Genomic DNA, 17998 nt, shown 5'->3' on the forward strand with positions numbered 1-17998 from the left:
GTTTACATTCTAAAACTGCCATATGTGACTACTAAGCACTTGAATTGTGGCTAGTCCAAACTGACATGTTATATAAATGTAAAATACAGAGGTGCCTAAGTGGCTCAGTTGGTTGAGTGTCTACCTTCAGCTCAGATCATGATCTTATAGACCTGAGATTGAGCCTGTGTCAGGCTCCCTGCTCAGCAAGGAGTCCGATTCTCCTTCTCCCTCTGTCCCCAACCTCATCCCAACTGCCTGAATGTTCACTTGCTCTAATAAATAAATCTTTAAATATATATATATATAAAATACACACCAGATTTCAAAGACAAAAAAAATATAAACTATCTCATTAATAACTTCTTAGACTATACGTTGAAATAATTATTTTCTTAACCCAACACATCCAAAATATTAAAATTAATTTCACCTATTCCTTTTAACTTTTTAACATAGCTATTAGGAAACTTTTAATTATATATGGACTTTATCAGGTATTTATGCTTCAAAAAATATAAGTACACTTGCTTCTCTACAGCCATTTAAGATGGTATAATCTTACAGTTTAATCAACATTGTTCAAGTTATTTTAAACAAATGTTTAAGCAACATTAGCCTTAAACTTTTTTTTTTTTTTTAATTTTTATTTATTTATCATAGTCACAGAGAGAAAGAGAGGCAGAGACACAGGCAGAGGGAGAAGCAGGCTCCATGCACTGGGAGCCCGATGTGGGATTCGATCCTGGGTCTCCAGGATTGCGCCCTGGGCCAAAGGCAGGCGCCAAACCGCTGCGCCACCCAGGGATCCCAGCCTTAAACTTTTTTAATAGGACAAATGGGAGACTTATAACAGAGATGTATCTGATTCATGAAATAGATAATTTTACTTTTATTTACTAGAATGTAACATCAATGCAACATATAGTGAGCAATCAGCAATCCACCTGACAAGATACTTAATATTCCAAAGTACTATTCTCTATTAAAAGGATTTAAGAGCCCCAATGAGTCACACAGAAAGGATTAAAGAATTTTCTTTTTTTTAAGATTTTACTTTTAAATAATTTCTATACCCAGCATGGGGCTTGAACTCACAACCCTGAGATCAAGAGTCACAAACTCTGACTGAGCCAGCCAGGTACCCATAAAGAGTTTATTTCTAAAAAGGTTAAGACCTCATACCAACTTGAAACCACGTAGCCAGCATTTTGTTAGCCTAGTTTGGGTAGACATATTTCAATATACTTAAATTTTTCATTATTCATTAGACTGGCTGGATCCCTCTCCCCAATTATTCCAAATTAAAGTATTACTGAATCACAGATTCAGTGGATATATAGCAGGCTCACAATTTTCTGCTAGTTATTAAGGGTGTTAAATTTCTTTAGTCAAATAGAGTAAGTGATACAATCTCTGGCATCAATGAGCTCAGGACAAAAAAAGTCCTTTATTACATAGGAAACGAAGAGAATAACAGAGGAGTTTTTATTTAGGCTTTACACTATGAGGTTCTAACTATAAGTTCAACTGGGTTTTAAAAATACAATACAAGAAATCCAGGAAATGTTTATGGGAAAGGGATTACTTGGGATCTAAAATATCACCTTTATATCTTCAACTGATATTCATTCTGAAAATTCTGAACTCTTAATAGATTTATTTTCACCATATAAGGCAAATTTTTAACTGCTTTATAAAATGTTTGATAACAATGGTCTAATTAAGTAAAAATGGAGTCTTCCTCTTTTTTATCCACACACAGTGCAGAACAGCAAGACAAAATACTCCAGAGTGTAACCTGCTGCAGCAGAGTAGGAATTTTAATTAAATTTTAATTAAACTCTAATATAAAACCGTTGATATTGAGAACACATTTGTAAATAACTTATAGTTTCTACTATAAAGAATAAAAAGCATGTAGAAGAGTATATACACCTGAAAGATCAACTTTAATGTTTCCTAAAAACATTACTACAGCCAAAACTGCGATGTATGGACTCCAATTTTACAAATATATTAACTTCTATGTTGCAGATGAACGAGCAGAAGGCAGTTCTGCTGCAAAAGCAGAGCAATGCTGGGCACCCGGGTGGTTCAGTGGTTAAGCGTCTACCTTTGGCTCAGGTCGTGATCCCAGGGTCCTGGGACCAAGTCCAGCATCAGGCTCCCCCACAGGGAGCCTGCTTCTCCCTCTGCTATGTCTCTGCCCCTCTCTCTGTGTCTCTCATTAATAAATACAATCTTTAGGGGTACCTGGGTGGCTCAGCAGTTGAGCATATGCCTTTGGCCGGGGGCATGATCCCGGGATGCTGGATCGAGTCCCGCATTGGGCTCCTTGTGGGGAGACTGCTTCTCCATCTGCTTGTGTCTCTGCGTCTCTCTCTCTGTGTCTCTCATGAATAAATAAATAAAATCTTTTAAAAAATAAATAAATACAATCTTTGGGGGGAGGGGGAAGCAGAGCAATACCTAAATCAAAGGAATTTGTTTCTTCAAGCTCTTCTGGCAGCAATTCTGACAGTGAGGTTGACAAAAAGCTAAGAGGAGGGACGCCTGGGTGGCTCAGCGGTTACGCGTCTGCCTTCAGCTCAGGTCATGATCCTGGGGTCCTGGGGTCCTGGGATCTGGCCCTGCACTGGGTAAAATCTTTTTTAAAAAATAAAATATATAAAGTCAACCTAGACATCAGGTCAATTTCCAGTCTCAGTACTAAGGCACAGATAGATACTAACAATGTTAAGACAGTTCTAATATTTCAGGTTAAAGGATCTTAAAGATACCAGTTCAAATGAAGGTTTATCTAACTCTAAAGACTCAGTGCCAGGAATAGGAAAATACATATATATCTTGGCTACTGCCACATCTTTACTGTGTCACTGGTCAAACTAATGAGAGATGAACAAATTCCATTTGCCCTCCAACACAGAAATCTATATCCTGATCTTCTTATGCTTCTCCTATAACATTTTAACATTTCTGACAACGAATACATCTTCTTAATGTGCATTCCCTCTCCTGTTTGGATTCTAATGATTCACATGCTAAGTTTTATTCCTATCATAGCCCTACAAGCCTTCCCAAAACATTTACAACACTCATCACCCCAGGAGGGAGGAAAAGAAAGAACATTTATGTCAAAATCTCCAGGGGTTGTGGTATTTTTTTTTTAATCCATGTGATTCTAATAATAGGCCTAACCCATAACACTGTTACAAACTACTTACCGCATGGAAACATATATTTGTCCTAAACTCCTAGCACCTAGCATGGCATTAATGACATTCCTCACGTTAAGGCATATACTTGACTTATCTTTCATATAAAGCTCCTTTCCTTGACCCTAAGACCTTGCAACAGAACCCTTCTCTTAATGTTGGCGGTAACTATTTGTTTACCACACTTATAAAGCATTTTTCTACTAGAAACTCCCATTGATTAGGTACCACACAATCTCTCTCTCTCTTGAAATTACCTGAACACCAAATCATCAAAAAAACAAGCTACCAGACACCAAAATAGACACTGGAATTTAGGATCCTGTACTAGTCATCTCTGTTTTGTAAATCAGTTGAGAAAAAGAATGGAATCATGATGGGAAGTTTAATTAACAGATATGGAATTTGAAAATTATAAAATGAAAGTCTCTTAGAGGCAATGGAAAGGACTGATATGGTATAAATAGGTTCTAGGAAAGAAAGAGTCTATAACATTGCCATATCTGGCAACAGATCAACATCTTAGGCTACATATCAATTTAGAACAATGAATTTTTTATAAGCAATTTCTTCTTAGAGTAAAAAGCTCCTTTAAATGCAAACTAGTAAATACATTTTCAGTTGAATGAAAATGGTCACTAAGAGAGTAGAACATCCAGGTACCTGAGACCTTCAAAAACAAAAACCAAAAAAATTTTAAAAAGAAACAATATCAAACTTAGTCCAAAGGAGGAAACTTTTGGGACTCCAAAAGGAAAATGACTAACTCACCTGGAGCTAAAACCAAGGGTTCTGACTGAAAATGAAAGTACATTAGACCCATGGACACAGGTTTGAACTGCTCGGGTCCATTTACATAGATTTTTTACAATAAATACAGTGTAATACTGCAAATGTATTTTCTCCTCCTTTTTTTTTTAAGTAAGCTCCAGGCCCAACATGGGATTCAAACTCGCAGGACCCCGAGGCCAAGAGCCCTATGCTTTACCAACTAAGGCAGCCAGACGCCCATTTTTACTTTCTTGATAACATTTTCTTTTCTCTTACTTTATTGTAAGACTACAATAAATAATACACACAACATACAAAATATGATGTGTTAATTGACTGTTTTATCGGTAAGGCTTCTGGCCAAAAGCAGACAATTAGCCAAGTCTTGGGGGAATCAAAGTTATACTGGAATTTTCAACTTCAGAGAGGGGGGCAGTCTTCAGCATCCCTAACCCCAGAGTTTTTCAAGAGTCAACTCTTGATGGGCAGCCTGGGTGGCTCAGCAGTTTAGCGCTGCCTTCAGCCCCAGGGCATGATCCTGGAGACCCGGGACTCGATCCCGCGTCCCCCGTCCAGCTCCCTGCATGGAGCCTGCTTCTCCCTCTGCCTGTGTCTCTGCACCGCTCCACCCCACCCCCTCTCATGAATGAATAAATAAACAAAATTAAATTTAAAAAGAGTCAACTCTTGAACTGGTACTTGAACTGGTACTGTAATGCAGTCTTGGGTCAGAGAAGCCCTAATAAGATTATGAAGGAATTTTATCTACTTAACAATGGTAATAAATGATTCTGTGAACCAGCCTAAACATCTAGCACAAACCTAAAAGAAATGTAGAGAAAAGGGAGGAGTGAAAACGGCAGTACACTCTACAAAAAACAAAAACCCAAGTCTAACAAATTGCCTAACTCCACTTCAGTGAAACTAAGAAACCAATAATTAGTGATACTTTGAAATTTTTTGTCTTCCTTGCCTGTTTAACATTATATTGGTGGCTATGATTACTCAACACTTGTTAAGGATTGTGTTCTTGTTTCTGAAACAGAACCTGCTTTGCCAATGGGTGTGAAAGAGGAGGAACTCAGGTGGGGAAAAAAAAGCAGCAAAGAAAAAGCAGACACATCAAATCCCTGGGACCAAATAAACAGAAGGAATCCTAGACTGTGACCAGAGAGAATATCCTCTCAAGCCTTTCAACAGAGAATCTCTTCAGGGCCACTTATAGATCCAGGTACTAATACAGACTACTGATATTCTCTGAAGACAGAAAATATACAAGATCTATAGCTCTGGAGCTTGGCGTCTCATTAGTATTACTGCTTGGCTCATCCTAAACAATTCCAATAACCAAGTTCATTTTTGTTCCTGGAAACAAATACCTACCTTGCATCTCTCATAAAAATCTGAGCCCTAGGGCAGCCCCAGTGGCTCAGCGGTTTAGCGCCACTTTCAGTCCAGGGCCTGATCCTGGAGAACTGAGATCGCGTCGGGCTCCCTGCATGGAGCCTGCTTCTCCCTCTGCCTGTGTCTCTGCCTCTCTCTCTCTGTGTCTCTCACAAATAAATAAATAAAATCTTAAAAAGAAAAAAAAATCTGAGCCCTATCTGGTTTGTTTCCTTATGGTTAGGTCTTCAATATCTACTGCCAAACCCCATTTCCTCCCTTTTCCCACAAGGTGTCAGTCTGGACCTCTACCTACTGCCTGCTACCACCATTCTTCTCTCACACCAAGTTGGCCCACTCCATCTATCAATAAACTGCCTTTTACTACACATATTCCTCATGCTGATAGGCTAAATATAGGAATATATGGACCTCTATGCAGATTCCCCAGACCAGTGTTTTGGCCTCTTCTCCATCTAGAAAGACCAAAATCCTGCTTGAGGTCATCTAGCTAGTAGCTGGATATCAAATTCTACCACTAAGCAAGTCACAGATCCATCATAATGATAACCCAATTTACCTAATTTTAATCACATATTAGATTTTATTAGTCCTTCTCTTTTGAACACAAACCGAACACTTTCAGATCTTTAATACAATGCTTCACCAGTTTACCTAGAAAATAAAACTGCCGCTTTGTCCTCTTCTCACCCAAATCAGGAATCATTACACTTCTCTTTGCCTATCTTCAAGCCCTTGCCATGACATCACTTTTTACATATACATTAGAAAATTAAGCATTTATTGTACTTAAAAAACGTTTTAGATTTTTAATTCGTTAGTAAACATACTGTACTATATTAGTTTCAGGTATACAATATAGTGATACAACACTTCCAATCAACACCCAATACTCACCACAAGTGTACTCCTTAATCCTCATCACATATTTCACCCATCCCCCACTCACCTTCCCTCTGGTAACCAACAATTTGCTCTCTACGATGAAGTCTTTCTTGCTTCATCTTTTTTTTTCCCCTTTGCTCATTTGTTTCTTAAATTCCACATGACTGAAATTATATAGTATTTTTCTCTGACTTATTTCATTTAGCATTATATTCTCTAGCTCCATCCATGTCATTGCAAATGGCAAGATTTCACGCTTTTCTATGGTTGACTAACATTCCAATGTGTGTGTGCACATACACGTATATATACATCTTCTTTATCCATTCACCAGTCATTGGACATGTGGACTGTTTCTATATCTTGGCTATTGTAAATAATTCTGCTATAAATATAGGGGTGCATGGGATGCCTGGATGGCTCAGTCAGTTAAGCATCTGACTCATGATTTCAGCTCATGATCTCCGGGTCATGAGAACGAGCCCCACATCAGGCTCCACACTCAACGTGGAGCCTGCTTGGGATTTTTCTCTCTCTCCCCCTGCCCCACACCTCCCTCTAAATAAATAAATAAACAAATCAAGCAAGCAAGCATAGGGGTACATGTAACCCTCTGAATTAGTATTTTTGTATTCTTTGTATTCTTTTGTATTCTTTCTAGTAGTGCAAATGCTGGACATAAGGTAGTTCTATTTCTAATGTTTTGAGAAACCTCCACACTGTTTTCCAGAGTGCTTATACCAGTTTGTATTCCCACCAACAGTGCATGAATATTCCTTTTTCGCCACATCCTCCTCACCAATACCTGTTTTTCTTGTGTTGATGATTTTAACCATTCTGACAGATGTGAGGTGAGATAGTTCATTATAGTTTTGATTTGTATTTGCCTGATAAGTGATATTGAGCATCTTTTCATGTCATTGCTGACCAATCTATGTCTTCTTGGAAAAATGTCTATTCATGTCGTCTGCCCATTTGTTAATTGGATTATGTGGGGTTTGGGTGTTGAGTTTTATAAAAGTTCTTTATATTGCTGGATATTTATACCCTTTATTGAATACATCATTTGCCAATATCTTCTCTCATTCTGCAGGTTTCCTTTTAATTTTGACTGTTTCTCCTGCTGTGCAGAAACTTTTAATTTGATGTAATTCCAGTAGTTCATTTTTGCTTTTGTTTCTCCTTGCCTCGGGAGAGATAGATCTATCTAGAAAGAAGTTGCTATGACTGATTTCAAAGAAGTTACTGGCTATGTTCTCTTCTAGAATTTTTATGGTTTCAGGTCTCTCATTTAGGTCTCTAATCCATTTCGAATTTATTTTTGTGTATGGTGTAAGGAAGTGGTCCAGTTTCATTGTTTTGCAAGTGGCCATCCAGTTTTCCCACCACCATTTGTTGAAGACACTGTCCTTTTCCCATTGGAATATCCTTTTCTGCTTTGTCAAAGACTGACCACTTAATTTTAGGTTTATAACTGTAGGTTTATTTCTGGATTTTCTGTTCAACTTACCTAGGTGTCTATTTTTGTACCAGGACCTTACTGTTTTGATTACTACAGTTTTGTAATGTAACTTGAAGTCCAGAATTGTGATGGCTCGAGCTTTGCTATTCTTTTTTAAGATTGCTTTAGCTATTTAGGGTCTTTTGTGTTCCACACAAATGTTAGGACAGCTTGTCCTAAGTCGTATGAAAAATGCTATTGGTATTTGGATAGGGATTGCGTTAAATGTGTAGGTTGCTCTAGGTAGTATAGACATTTTAAAATGTTTATTCTTCCAATCCATGACCATGGAATGCCTTTCTTTCCATTTCTTTGTGTCATCTTCAGTTTCTTTCATCAATGTTTTATACTGTTTGGAATACAGGTCTTCCACCTCTTTGGCTATGTTCATTCCTAGGTATCTTTATTTTTGGTGCAGTTGTAAACGGGACTGTTTTCTTCATTTCACTTTCTGCTGCTTCCTTATTGGCATATATAAACGCAACAGATTTCCATACATTGATTTTGCATCCTAAGACTTAATTCATTTATCAGTTCTAGCAGTGTTTTGGTGCAGTCTTTCAGATTTTCTATATAGACTGTCATGTCACCTGCAAATAGGGAAAGTTTTACTTCTTCCTTACAAATTTGGATGCCTTTTATTTCTTCTTGTTGTGTGAATCAAAGCGGTGAGAACAGACATCCTTCCTTGTCTTGTTCCTGACCTTAGGGGAAAAGCTCTGTTTTTCCGCATTGAGGATAATGTTATAGTTTTTCACAAACGGCTTTTATTAAACTTACTTTGTTGAGGGTTTTATCATGAATGGATGTTGTACTTTGTCAAATGCTTTTTCTACATCTATTGAAATGATAATATGGTTATTATCCTTTCTTTTATTGATGTGATAGATCACATTGATTTGAGATTAAAATACATTTCACAGAGAATATTCCATGACAGATGAGAGGGGAAAATAAATCACAGATCTGGATTACATACAAATAAAATTTTGGAGGTATTTTTGATTGGCAAATGGAATGAACCAAAAGCACTTCATGTTTTACAACTTTGTCTTTACCTCAAATGCCTTAAAATTTAGATCTTATTAAGTTAATGTGACACCATTTTACTCTGCAAACTCTCATTCAGAGAATTACATGGCAAACGTCAGGCTAGTTTCCATAGAAAAATATAAAGTATAATCAGTGTGAATTTCCACCCTTAACGAGATTTTATGGAACTATAACTATTCAAAGTGAGAAACACTTAGAAAAACCTGATCACAAGTACTCACTAATTAAAGAATATAACTTATTATTAGTTTTGTCAGTGATCCAACTTTGAAACAAAAATTTCTAATATTCCTATTTCATGCTCTGGATTCATTTATCTGAAGTAAATCCTGAGACTAAACAGTGAGCCCTTAGCAGGCAATTTCCATTTGCCACTAGTTATCTGCATAAATCAAGATTTTTCTCCAAATATTGCAACAAAGTAAAATAAGGAAATAAATCACTATTATAATGTGCATATATCTCTACACAAATTGCACATTTCTGCCCATTAAAACTGCCTCAGAATTCAAACACATTGACTGGCCATATATGAATTTAAAAAAACAATTTAAACTAATAAGTTCATAACCTTATCTAAAATTAACAGAAATTCAATCCTTAAAATCCACTTACATTTTCAAACCTAAAAATTCACCTACAGCAACACTTTGTGCCATGTGAGGTCTTTTTCCCCTCCAAAATCCAGATCTGTACTTCTAGAATAAGAAAAGTACGTTTTGCCTTTGTGTCTCTCTAAACTCTCCCTAAACTTTCACACAAGATACCTCAAACTTCTATATGTTTTCTTCTATATATAACAAATGAAGAAACTAAAAGCAGTGCTTTAATTTAACATAAAACTCGAACTAGTCTCTCCTAGAATTCATCCCATTTACTTTTTCTGAAACTACTAAACTTATTATCAATAATGGACTTTTTCAAAATAGAATCAAAACAGGGAAAAAATCCTTCCTACACAATTTTTCTAAGAACACATTAAATAAAACTAAAGTTCTGGGGAAAAATTAATTTCTGCATTCCTACAAAACATCTTATCCCACCTGTAAATGCAATATACCCCTTCTAACAAATGTCAAAAATTGAGAACTGTTTTTATAAGTTGGTGCAAGAATTGGGGAAATCATTCGAAAATGAAAATACAGCAATCAGCACCGGCCATGTTCCAAGCACTTTATCAGTATTAGCCCATCCAATCCCCTTAACAACCTGAGGTTATTTTTACCCCATTTACGGAGTAAGAAACTGAAGCACAGACAGGTTAAGTAACTTGCTCAGTCATAACAGCCAATAGGTAGAAGAGCCAGAATTTGACCTTAAGCTGTCCCAGTCTGGAGCCGTGCTCTTAACCCTCTAGCTATACTTAAATAGTACACATATTAGGAGCCATCACTTAATAGGTATCCAAGTTATTTCAAAACGAAGAAATTAAAGACTTTTTCATTTTGTGACACACCAGATAAAGTAACATATATTTAACCTGCCATCTTAAATTATAATAAAGACTGCTGATAACAAAACCAAGCAAATGAGACTTAAAGAAAAAGCTCTTTTTAAATGATTTTGATAACTTTAACATGAATTATTACATACCGATAAATTTAAAGTATATGTTCATATGTAAATGTCTGACAAATACCTTTCAAAAACTAACTACAAATGCCCTCGAATAATCAACCTTCAAAATACATTCAGGGTAGGCAAGTTGAAAGCATACAAACATCACACTTTACCTAGATAATGTGGCAACTTGCCTAACCAGAGCACAGCAGAAAAGTCACTAAGAAAAGGACTCTGAACAATTAAAACAGATACTCCAATGTCCAAGTATTAATGCTAATTTTCCTCAAGATAATATCTCACACACTAAGTAAGGGTATACTTATTTCCCCTTGCGCAGAATTACAAATCTGAATAGGATTCCCACACTAGAAAAATTAGAGAAGGGAGGGTGAAGGGGACACTAATCACAGTGACAAGAACATCCAATAGGAAAGCAGGAAAATATTTAAATAACTCCAAAATGCAAAGGAATCTGATCAACAGTCCAACATACAATCCAACACATTACTCAAGGCATCTCAGCAACTGATGGTCACAAATGATGACCCTAGGTCATCAAGAGGTTGAATTACATTCCACATCCTATTTAAAACAAAAAAGACACATATTTTAGTACGCTTTTCATCCAAATCAGTTAAAGTGGTTTTATCATTTGATGCTTACAGGAATAAAAAATTCAAACACTCAGTAAACTCAACCAATTAAAAAGGAATTCATTTGAAAGGTGCCAACAGCAAAAGGTTTTTACTGTCCGGGGGTTTAAGAGCACTTTGTCTACAAAGGTTACCTGAAAGACATAAAAGTAGAAAGTGCGGCAAAACACAAAAGAGCTAAGCGAGGATCTGTAAACACTGCTTAAAGCATTTCTCACAAAACATTGTGTGGGCAGAAGGTGCCACATCAGCAGTCGTCAGTATTTGTCCTGCTTCTAAATCATTTGTTAGTTGCATGAATTATTAATTTCGGTTAACAGTGTGTTTGATATGAAGAGTATCAATTCTCAACTACCAAAAAAAAAAAAAAAAACAACCTTTGGTAGAGTCTTCCTGATTTGGTCTATAAAAACTCAAAACTGGGATCATTCTTACAGAACATGCTTATGCTCGCTGGTAGCACAAATCTATGTTTTATAATGGCACACTTTTATGCTGGCACGCACACTGCTTTTAGGTTGCTTTTAATTTAAGGGATTGCGAGAGAGACAGTGCCCAGCCCACACCGAAATCTTTTATCAAGAGAACTGTTACATCGCTCAACAACACTCCCTTTCAACCAGGCTGCAACACATTCTGCTTTCTCTAGCTCCAAACTAAACTTTAAAAAGCACATAGTAAAAAAAAAAAAAAAAAAAAAAAAAAAGGGCACATAGTTAAGTACCATACATATAAGGCCTTGTAGCTGTAGTTTTGTCTCCTCCAGCAAGGAAGTCTGACTCCAAACAGGAAACAGCTTCTCAAAGGGTTCAACCCTGAAAACCTATCAAACCCCAACCCCGCACTCGGGAAGGGATCTCAGGTCCGGGCGCCAACACGCTCGCCTAGGTAAAAACGCAGTATGTACTCCGGCTTCCCCGTCCTCGAGGCATCCCTTGCAAGTCTCAGCGGAGGAGGGGGGGGGAAGATTACCTCTCCTACTAACAACAAACGGAGACCTTCTTAAAAAGGCCAATCTACACAACGCCGAGCAGAAGATAAAGAAGTTTAAAGAGCCACTTTGTTAAGTTTTTCCATCACCCTCCCCCATGCGACCGGAATCGGGGAGGGCAGGAGAGGCTGGGAAGTTCAGGCTGAGGTTGGCCGGGCGGGGGGCGGGGGGCGAGGGGCGAGGGCCCGGCCGGGCGCCCCTGCCGCGTTTCCTCACCTTTCCCGAGGGCGGGAAGAGGCGGGGGGGGGGGCGGGGGGCGCGCGGGACAAGGCACCCGCAAACCCTCGGACCAAGTTCTCCGCGAGCAGAGGGGGGGCGGAAGGCAGGGCGAGGAGGGGCGGCGGGCCGGGGCCGAGACCCGGAGGCCCGGAGGCCCGGCGGGGCGGCGGGAAGCGCCCGCGAGTGTCTTACCCATGCTGGGGGCTCCCGCGGGGAGAAGCCCGGCGCTCGCGGCTCCTCCTCCGGCTGCTCGCGCGGCCGCACTGGCGGCGGAGGCGGGCCCCGCGCTCGGCGCTCGCTCCTCCTGAGCTCAGGCGGGGCGAAGAGGCGCCTCCATCCGCCCGCGGCGCCCCCCGGACTGTCCCGTCAGCGCGGCCCGCGAGCGAGAGGCAGAGGCGGCGGCGGTGGCGGCGGCGGCCGAAGTCGCGGTGGCGGGCGGGCCCTCCGCCGCCCTCCGCCGCCCGCCCGGACGGCTGCCTTCCCAGCCCCGGTGGATCCCGCAGCAGGGCTGGGACCTGCCGGCTCGCCCCGGCCGCCGAGTCCTAACCGCCGGAGCCCCGGAGCCCGCCTCCCGCCGCTCGCGGACGCCACCGCCGTCCCGGAACGCGACGCCGAAAGCTGAGCGGGAGACCCCACGGAGGCCGGGAAGGTGCCGGGAGCCGGCCCCGGGAGGCGGGAAGTCTCGCGAGAACCCCCCTTCTCCCTGCCCCGCCCCCTCCGCGTCCCGGCCCTCGGCCGGCACCCCAGCTGGTGCCAGGTGCGGTGACGTCAGGGCCGGGGAGCCGCGCGCCGCCCGCGCCCAGGTGCAGCGGGCTGAAGAGGAAGGAATCCGGAAGCGCCGCGGCGGCCCCTGCACCTGGACGTGCGGCGCGCTGGGACGGCCGTTTTGTACGGTTTGCCGCCCCGGATGAATACCGAGCGTGTGCTCCGAGGCACGGTGAGCCTGTGTTGCCCCACTTTCTGCGGGGGGCGATGCGGGCTTGCTGCGGGCGGAGTGGCGGGTTCTGGGGGACCCGACAGAAAACACGGCGAGAGCAAGAGGCAAAGAGACTACGGAGCCCGAGACCTCTTGCTTGTCAACCCTTAGAGGCCAGCCTGTTCCTGGGACCCCCCGAAGTTTACGTTGCAGGTTCTTAACAAATCACAAGCACACAGGCACTCGTTGCGGGGGGCGGGGGGGGGGACACCAAACCATAAGCGCACACACACACACACACACAAAATTATATTTTACAGAAATAAATTATTGGTTCATTGAGCCTCTGTCAGCTGACAACATCTAAATCCCTTTACTTGACCAGGGGGAGAAATAGTCATGATTTGAAACACTGCCAGGTATTTTTTTTTTTTCTAGCCTCAGTATGAGGAAGGACATAGGATTACTGTAATCAAACATGAGCATTTCTTAGAAGAGTTGGAAACAAGTATAATTCAGCCAGCTTTTCTTACCCTACTGTTTAAATAGACCCAGCTCCAGACAGATGTGTGAGAGCAACATTTGTTGACTGCCAACTACTGTGCCGAATGCTTTTTTAAAGAAATTATGTCATTCAATTCTCAAAACTATGAATTGTAGGAATTAACGAATCTCAGCGCTAGGACTGCCTTGCTGTTTGAAATCAAGCAGACGTGGGTTTCTGAAACAGCACAGCCGTTTACTTTTTTGTTCACCTTGGGTAAATTAAACCTGGCTGAACTTCAGTTTCTTGAATCTCTCGAAAAAAAAAAAAAAAATCTTTACACTGCAAAACCGTGTCACACAGTAACAACCTTTTAAATATTTATCCCCATGATCTCTTACAGACCTGCTTTTGCCATCTTTTAATATTTTTTTTCTTTCAAAAATGTTGCATATGGTACCTTTCTAACAAGGATTGTCAATCACAATCAGAGGCTGAAAAGGACAAAAGAAAAATAAATTTTAATATGCACACCTAAATGAGATGTACATGTTGACTGTATTGCATTAAAACTACAAAACGTGCCCTTTTTCAGTCAACAAATATTTCTCAGTATGGGTTGGCATAAAATATTATATGACTTTGAGGTGTACAAGATGGTGATTCAACATATATACATTATGAAGCTGTTGCAGTGTTGCAGGGTTCTTGTCTCACAGAGTTAGAGAATGAATCTCTGGGACTCAAAAAAGTGAAGTGAAAGTTTATTAAGTGAAAGTGAGAACTGAAAGGAAAGAAAAAAGCTCTCTAGGGTGAGAGGAGTGTCCTGAATGGGTTGCCACGAGGGCTTTTATGGTAGATCTTTTATAGGAAACTAACTGGTGAGCTTAACCTCACCACTGGGAGCACCATGTTGACTTCTTCAAGTGTGGGAAGTTTCAATGGTCAATTTGTAACTTTCATAAAAATATCTCCTCTATAACATTTAAAACAGACAAGATAGTCTCCTTATATCCCCTTAGCTCTGGTTTTTGTTTATAACTTTCATGAAAATATCTCATCTAGGGATCCCTGGGTGGCTCAGCAGTTTAACGCCTGCCTTCGGCCCAGGGTGTGGTCCCGGAGTCCCAGGATCAAGTCCCACATCAGGCTCCCTGCATGGAGCCTGCTTCTCCCTCTGCCTGTGTCTCTGCCTCTCTCTCTCTCTCTCTCTCTCTCGGATAAATACATAAAATCTATAACATTTCTCCACATCTAGGATTTCTGTGAGCCTGGCCAGTAGCCCCTTACCTGTCTCTCTCTACCTATCCCTGCCTGTCCCTTACTCAAAATGAACACCAGAATAAATTAAGCTACTATCCTTTACCCTACAAAGCTGTTACAATATTATTAACTATATTCTCTACGTTGTACATTGCATTCCCATGTCTTATTTATTTTATAACTGGAAGCTTGTACCTTTTGTTTCCCTTCCTCTACTTTGCCCATACTGCCACCCACTTCCCTCTGTGGCAACCACCAGATTCTTCCTTGTGAGTCTGTTTTGTTTGGGTTTTTTTTCAAATTCCACATGTAAGTGAAATCATACAGTATTTGCCTTTCTCTGACTTATTTCACTTAGAATACTATCCTCTCCGTCCATTCATGTTGTCACAAATGGCAAGATTTTATTCTTTTTATGGCTGAATAATATTCCTCTGTGTGTGTGTGTGTGTGTGTGTGTGTGTATCTCACATCTTTATCCTTTCATGTATGATAGACACAGGTTGTATGTGTATCTTAAATATTGTAAATAATGCCACAATGTACATAGAAGCAAAATATGTTTTTGAATTAGTGCTTTTGTTTTCTTCAGATAAATACCCAAAAGTGGAATTGCTAGATCATATGGTGGTTCTATTTTTAATTTTCTCAGAACCTTCATGCTATTTCCCATGGTGACTATACCATTTTGCATTCCACCAATAGTGCACAAGTTTTCCTTTTCTCCCTATCCTCCTCAACACTTGTTATTTCTTGCTTTTTTTTTTTTTTGGTTTTTTTTGACACTAGCCATTCTGACAGGTATAAGTGGCGCCTCATTGTGGTTTTGATTTGCATTTCCCTAATGATTAGTAATGTTGCATAGCTTATCATATATCCGGTGGCCATCTGTATTTGATGTTTTTTGCAAAAATATCTGTTCAGATCCCCTGCCCATTTCTTGACTATTGTGGTTTTCTGTTAATATTGAGTTGTGTGAGTTATTTCTATATTTTGAATATTAACCCATTATCAAGTGATACAAATGGTATAATAAATTGCTTTTTTACTATATTGATGATTTTCTTTGCTTGCAAAATTCTTTTAGCTTTGTATAGTCCCATATCTTTGCTTTTGTTGCCCTTGCCAGAGGAGATAAATCCAAAACAGATATTGCTAAGACTGATGTCCAACGCATGCATGCTGTATACGTGTCCTTCTAGAAGTTTTATGGTTTCCAGTCTTGACATTTAGGTCTTTAATCCATTTAGAGTTATTTTTGTATGTGGTATAAGAAATTGGTCTGGTTTCATTCCTTTGCATATAGTTTTCCAGTTTTCCCAATATCATTTATTGAAGAGACTATCTTTTCCCCATTGTATATTCTTCCCTCCTTAGTCACAGATTAATCGGCTATGTATTCCTGGACTCTGTTCTGTTTTATTGATCTAAGTATTTTTGTATGAGTAACATAGCGTTTTGATTATTAGAGTTTTGTAGTATAGTTAGAAATCTGGGAGTATGATAATGCTAGCCTTGGTCTTCTTCCTCTAGATTACTTTAGTTATTCGGGGTCTTTTGTGGTCCCTTCCTAGTTTTCAGATTGTTAGTGGCTGATACTTGCATCCATGTTCATCAGAGATATTGGCTTGTTGCTTTTTTCTGGTATCTTTGTATGGTTTTGGTGTCAGGGTGAAGCTAGACCTATAGAACAAGTTTGTTCCTTGTTCTTTTTTTTTTTTTTTTTTTTTGAATAATTTGAGAATAGGTATTAACTCTTCTTTAAATGTTGGGCAAAATTCACCTGTGAATTTTGTGCTCAGACTTTTGTTTGTTGGGATTTTTTTGATTCCTAATTCAATTTTACTACTAGTAACCAATCTGTTCAGATTTTCTATTTCACTGTAATTCAGTCTTGGAAGGTTGTGTGTTTCTCGGAATTTATCCATTTCTTCTAGGTTGCTTCATTCACTGACATATAATTTTTGTGGAAGTCTCTTATGATCCTTTGTATTTCTCTGGTATCTGTTCTACTTCTCTTTCATTTCTGATTTTATTTATTTGGGCCCTCTTTTCTTAATGAGTCTGACTAAAGATACATTCTTTTTTTTTTTAATTAGCTCTTAATTTCATTGATTTCTTTATATATTTTTTAATCTGTTTCATTTATTTCTTCTCTAGTCTTTATTATTTCCTTCCTACTACTAACTTTGGGTTTTGTTCCTCTCTTTCTAGTTTCTTTAGGTATAAAGTTAGATTGTTCATTTGGGAATTTTATTGTTTCTTGAGCTAGGCCTGTATCACTATGAACTTGCCTCTTATAATTGCTTTTGTTATGTTATCATAAGTTTTGGTTGTTGTGGTTCCATTTTCATTCGTATCAAGGTATCTTTTTTATTTCCCTCTTTGATTTCTTCATTGACTCATTGTTCTTTAGCCTTCAGGAGTTTGTGGTTGGGTTTTTTGTTTGTTTGGTTTTTTTGTTTTGTTTTGTTTTGTTTTTTGTTGGTTGATTTTTTTTTAAAGATTTTATTTATTTATTTGAGAGAAAGAAAGAGAGAGAGCATACAAGCGGGGTGGGGGCGGGGTGGCGAGTGGGGAGAGGGAGAAGCAGTCTACCGGCTGAGCAGGGAGCCCAGCTTGGGGCTTGATCCCAGGACTCTGGGATCATGACCTGAACCAAAGGCAGAAGCTTAACTGCCTGAGCCACCCAGGCACCCATTTGTTGTGTGTGTGTGTGTGTGTGTGTGTGTGTGTGTGTGTGTGTGTTGATTTATTTATTTATTTAAGAGAGAGAGAGTGCTCGTGCATGCATGCTTGAATTGGGGTAAGGAAGGACAAAGGGGAAAAATCTCAAGCGGACTCTTCACTGAGCACAGAGACTGTCATGGGGTCTGTCTAATGACCCATTAGATTATGACCTGAACCGAAATCAAGGGTTAGATGCTTAACCAACTGAGCCACCCAGGTGCCTCCAGGACTTTGTGTTTTTTCCCCTTTTCTTCTAATTGATTTCTGCTTTTATACAGTTGTGGTAGGAAAAGATGTGTAATGAGTTTTCAGTCTTCTTAAGTGTATTAAGACTTATCTTGTGGCCTAACATGTGCTCTATCCCAGAG

General features: G+C 39.7%; 1 protein-coding gene across 2 annotated transcripts in view; it reads right to left on the reverse strand.

The window, feature by feature from the left end:
- Positions 1–12566, reverse strand: part of CD2AP (CD2 associated protein) — a 145284-nt gene extending 132718 nt beyond the window's left edge. For both annotated transcript variants that reach the window (XM_072832738.1, XM_072832737.1), the window contains exon 1: positions 12430–12566. In XM_072832738.1, coding sequence (XP_072688839.1) covers positions 12430–12433 — 4 coding nt within the window. In that variant the 5' untranslated portion in view covers positions 12434–12566. The remainder of the gene's footprint in view (positions 1–12429) is intronic.
- Positions 12567–17998: the final 5432 nt, after the last annotated feature.

The sequence above is a fragment of the Canis lupus genome, chromosome 7, assembly GCF_048164855.1.
Source record: "Canis lupus baileyi chromosome 7, mCanLup2.hap1, whole genome shotgun sequence".
NCBI lineage: Eukaryota > Metazoa > Chordata > Mammalia > Carnivora > Canidae > Canis > Canis lupus.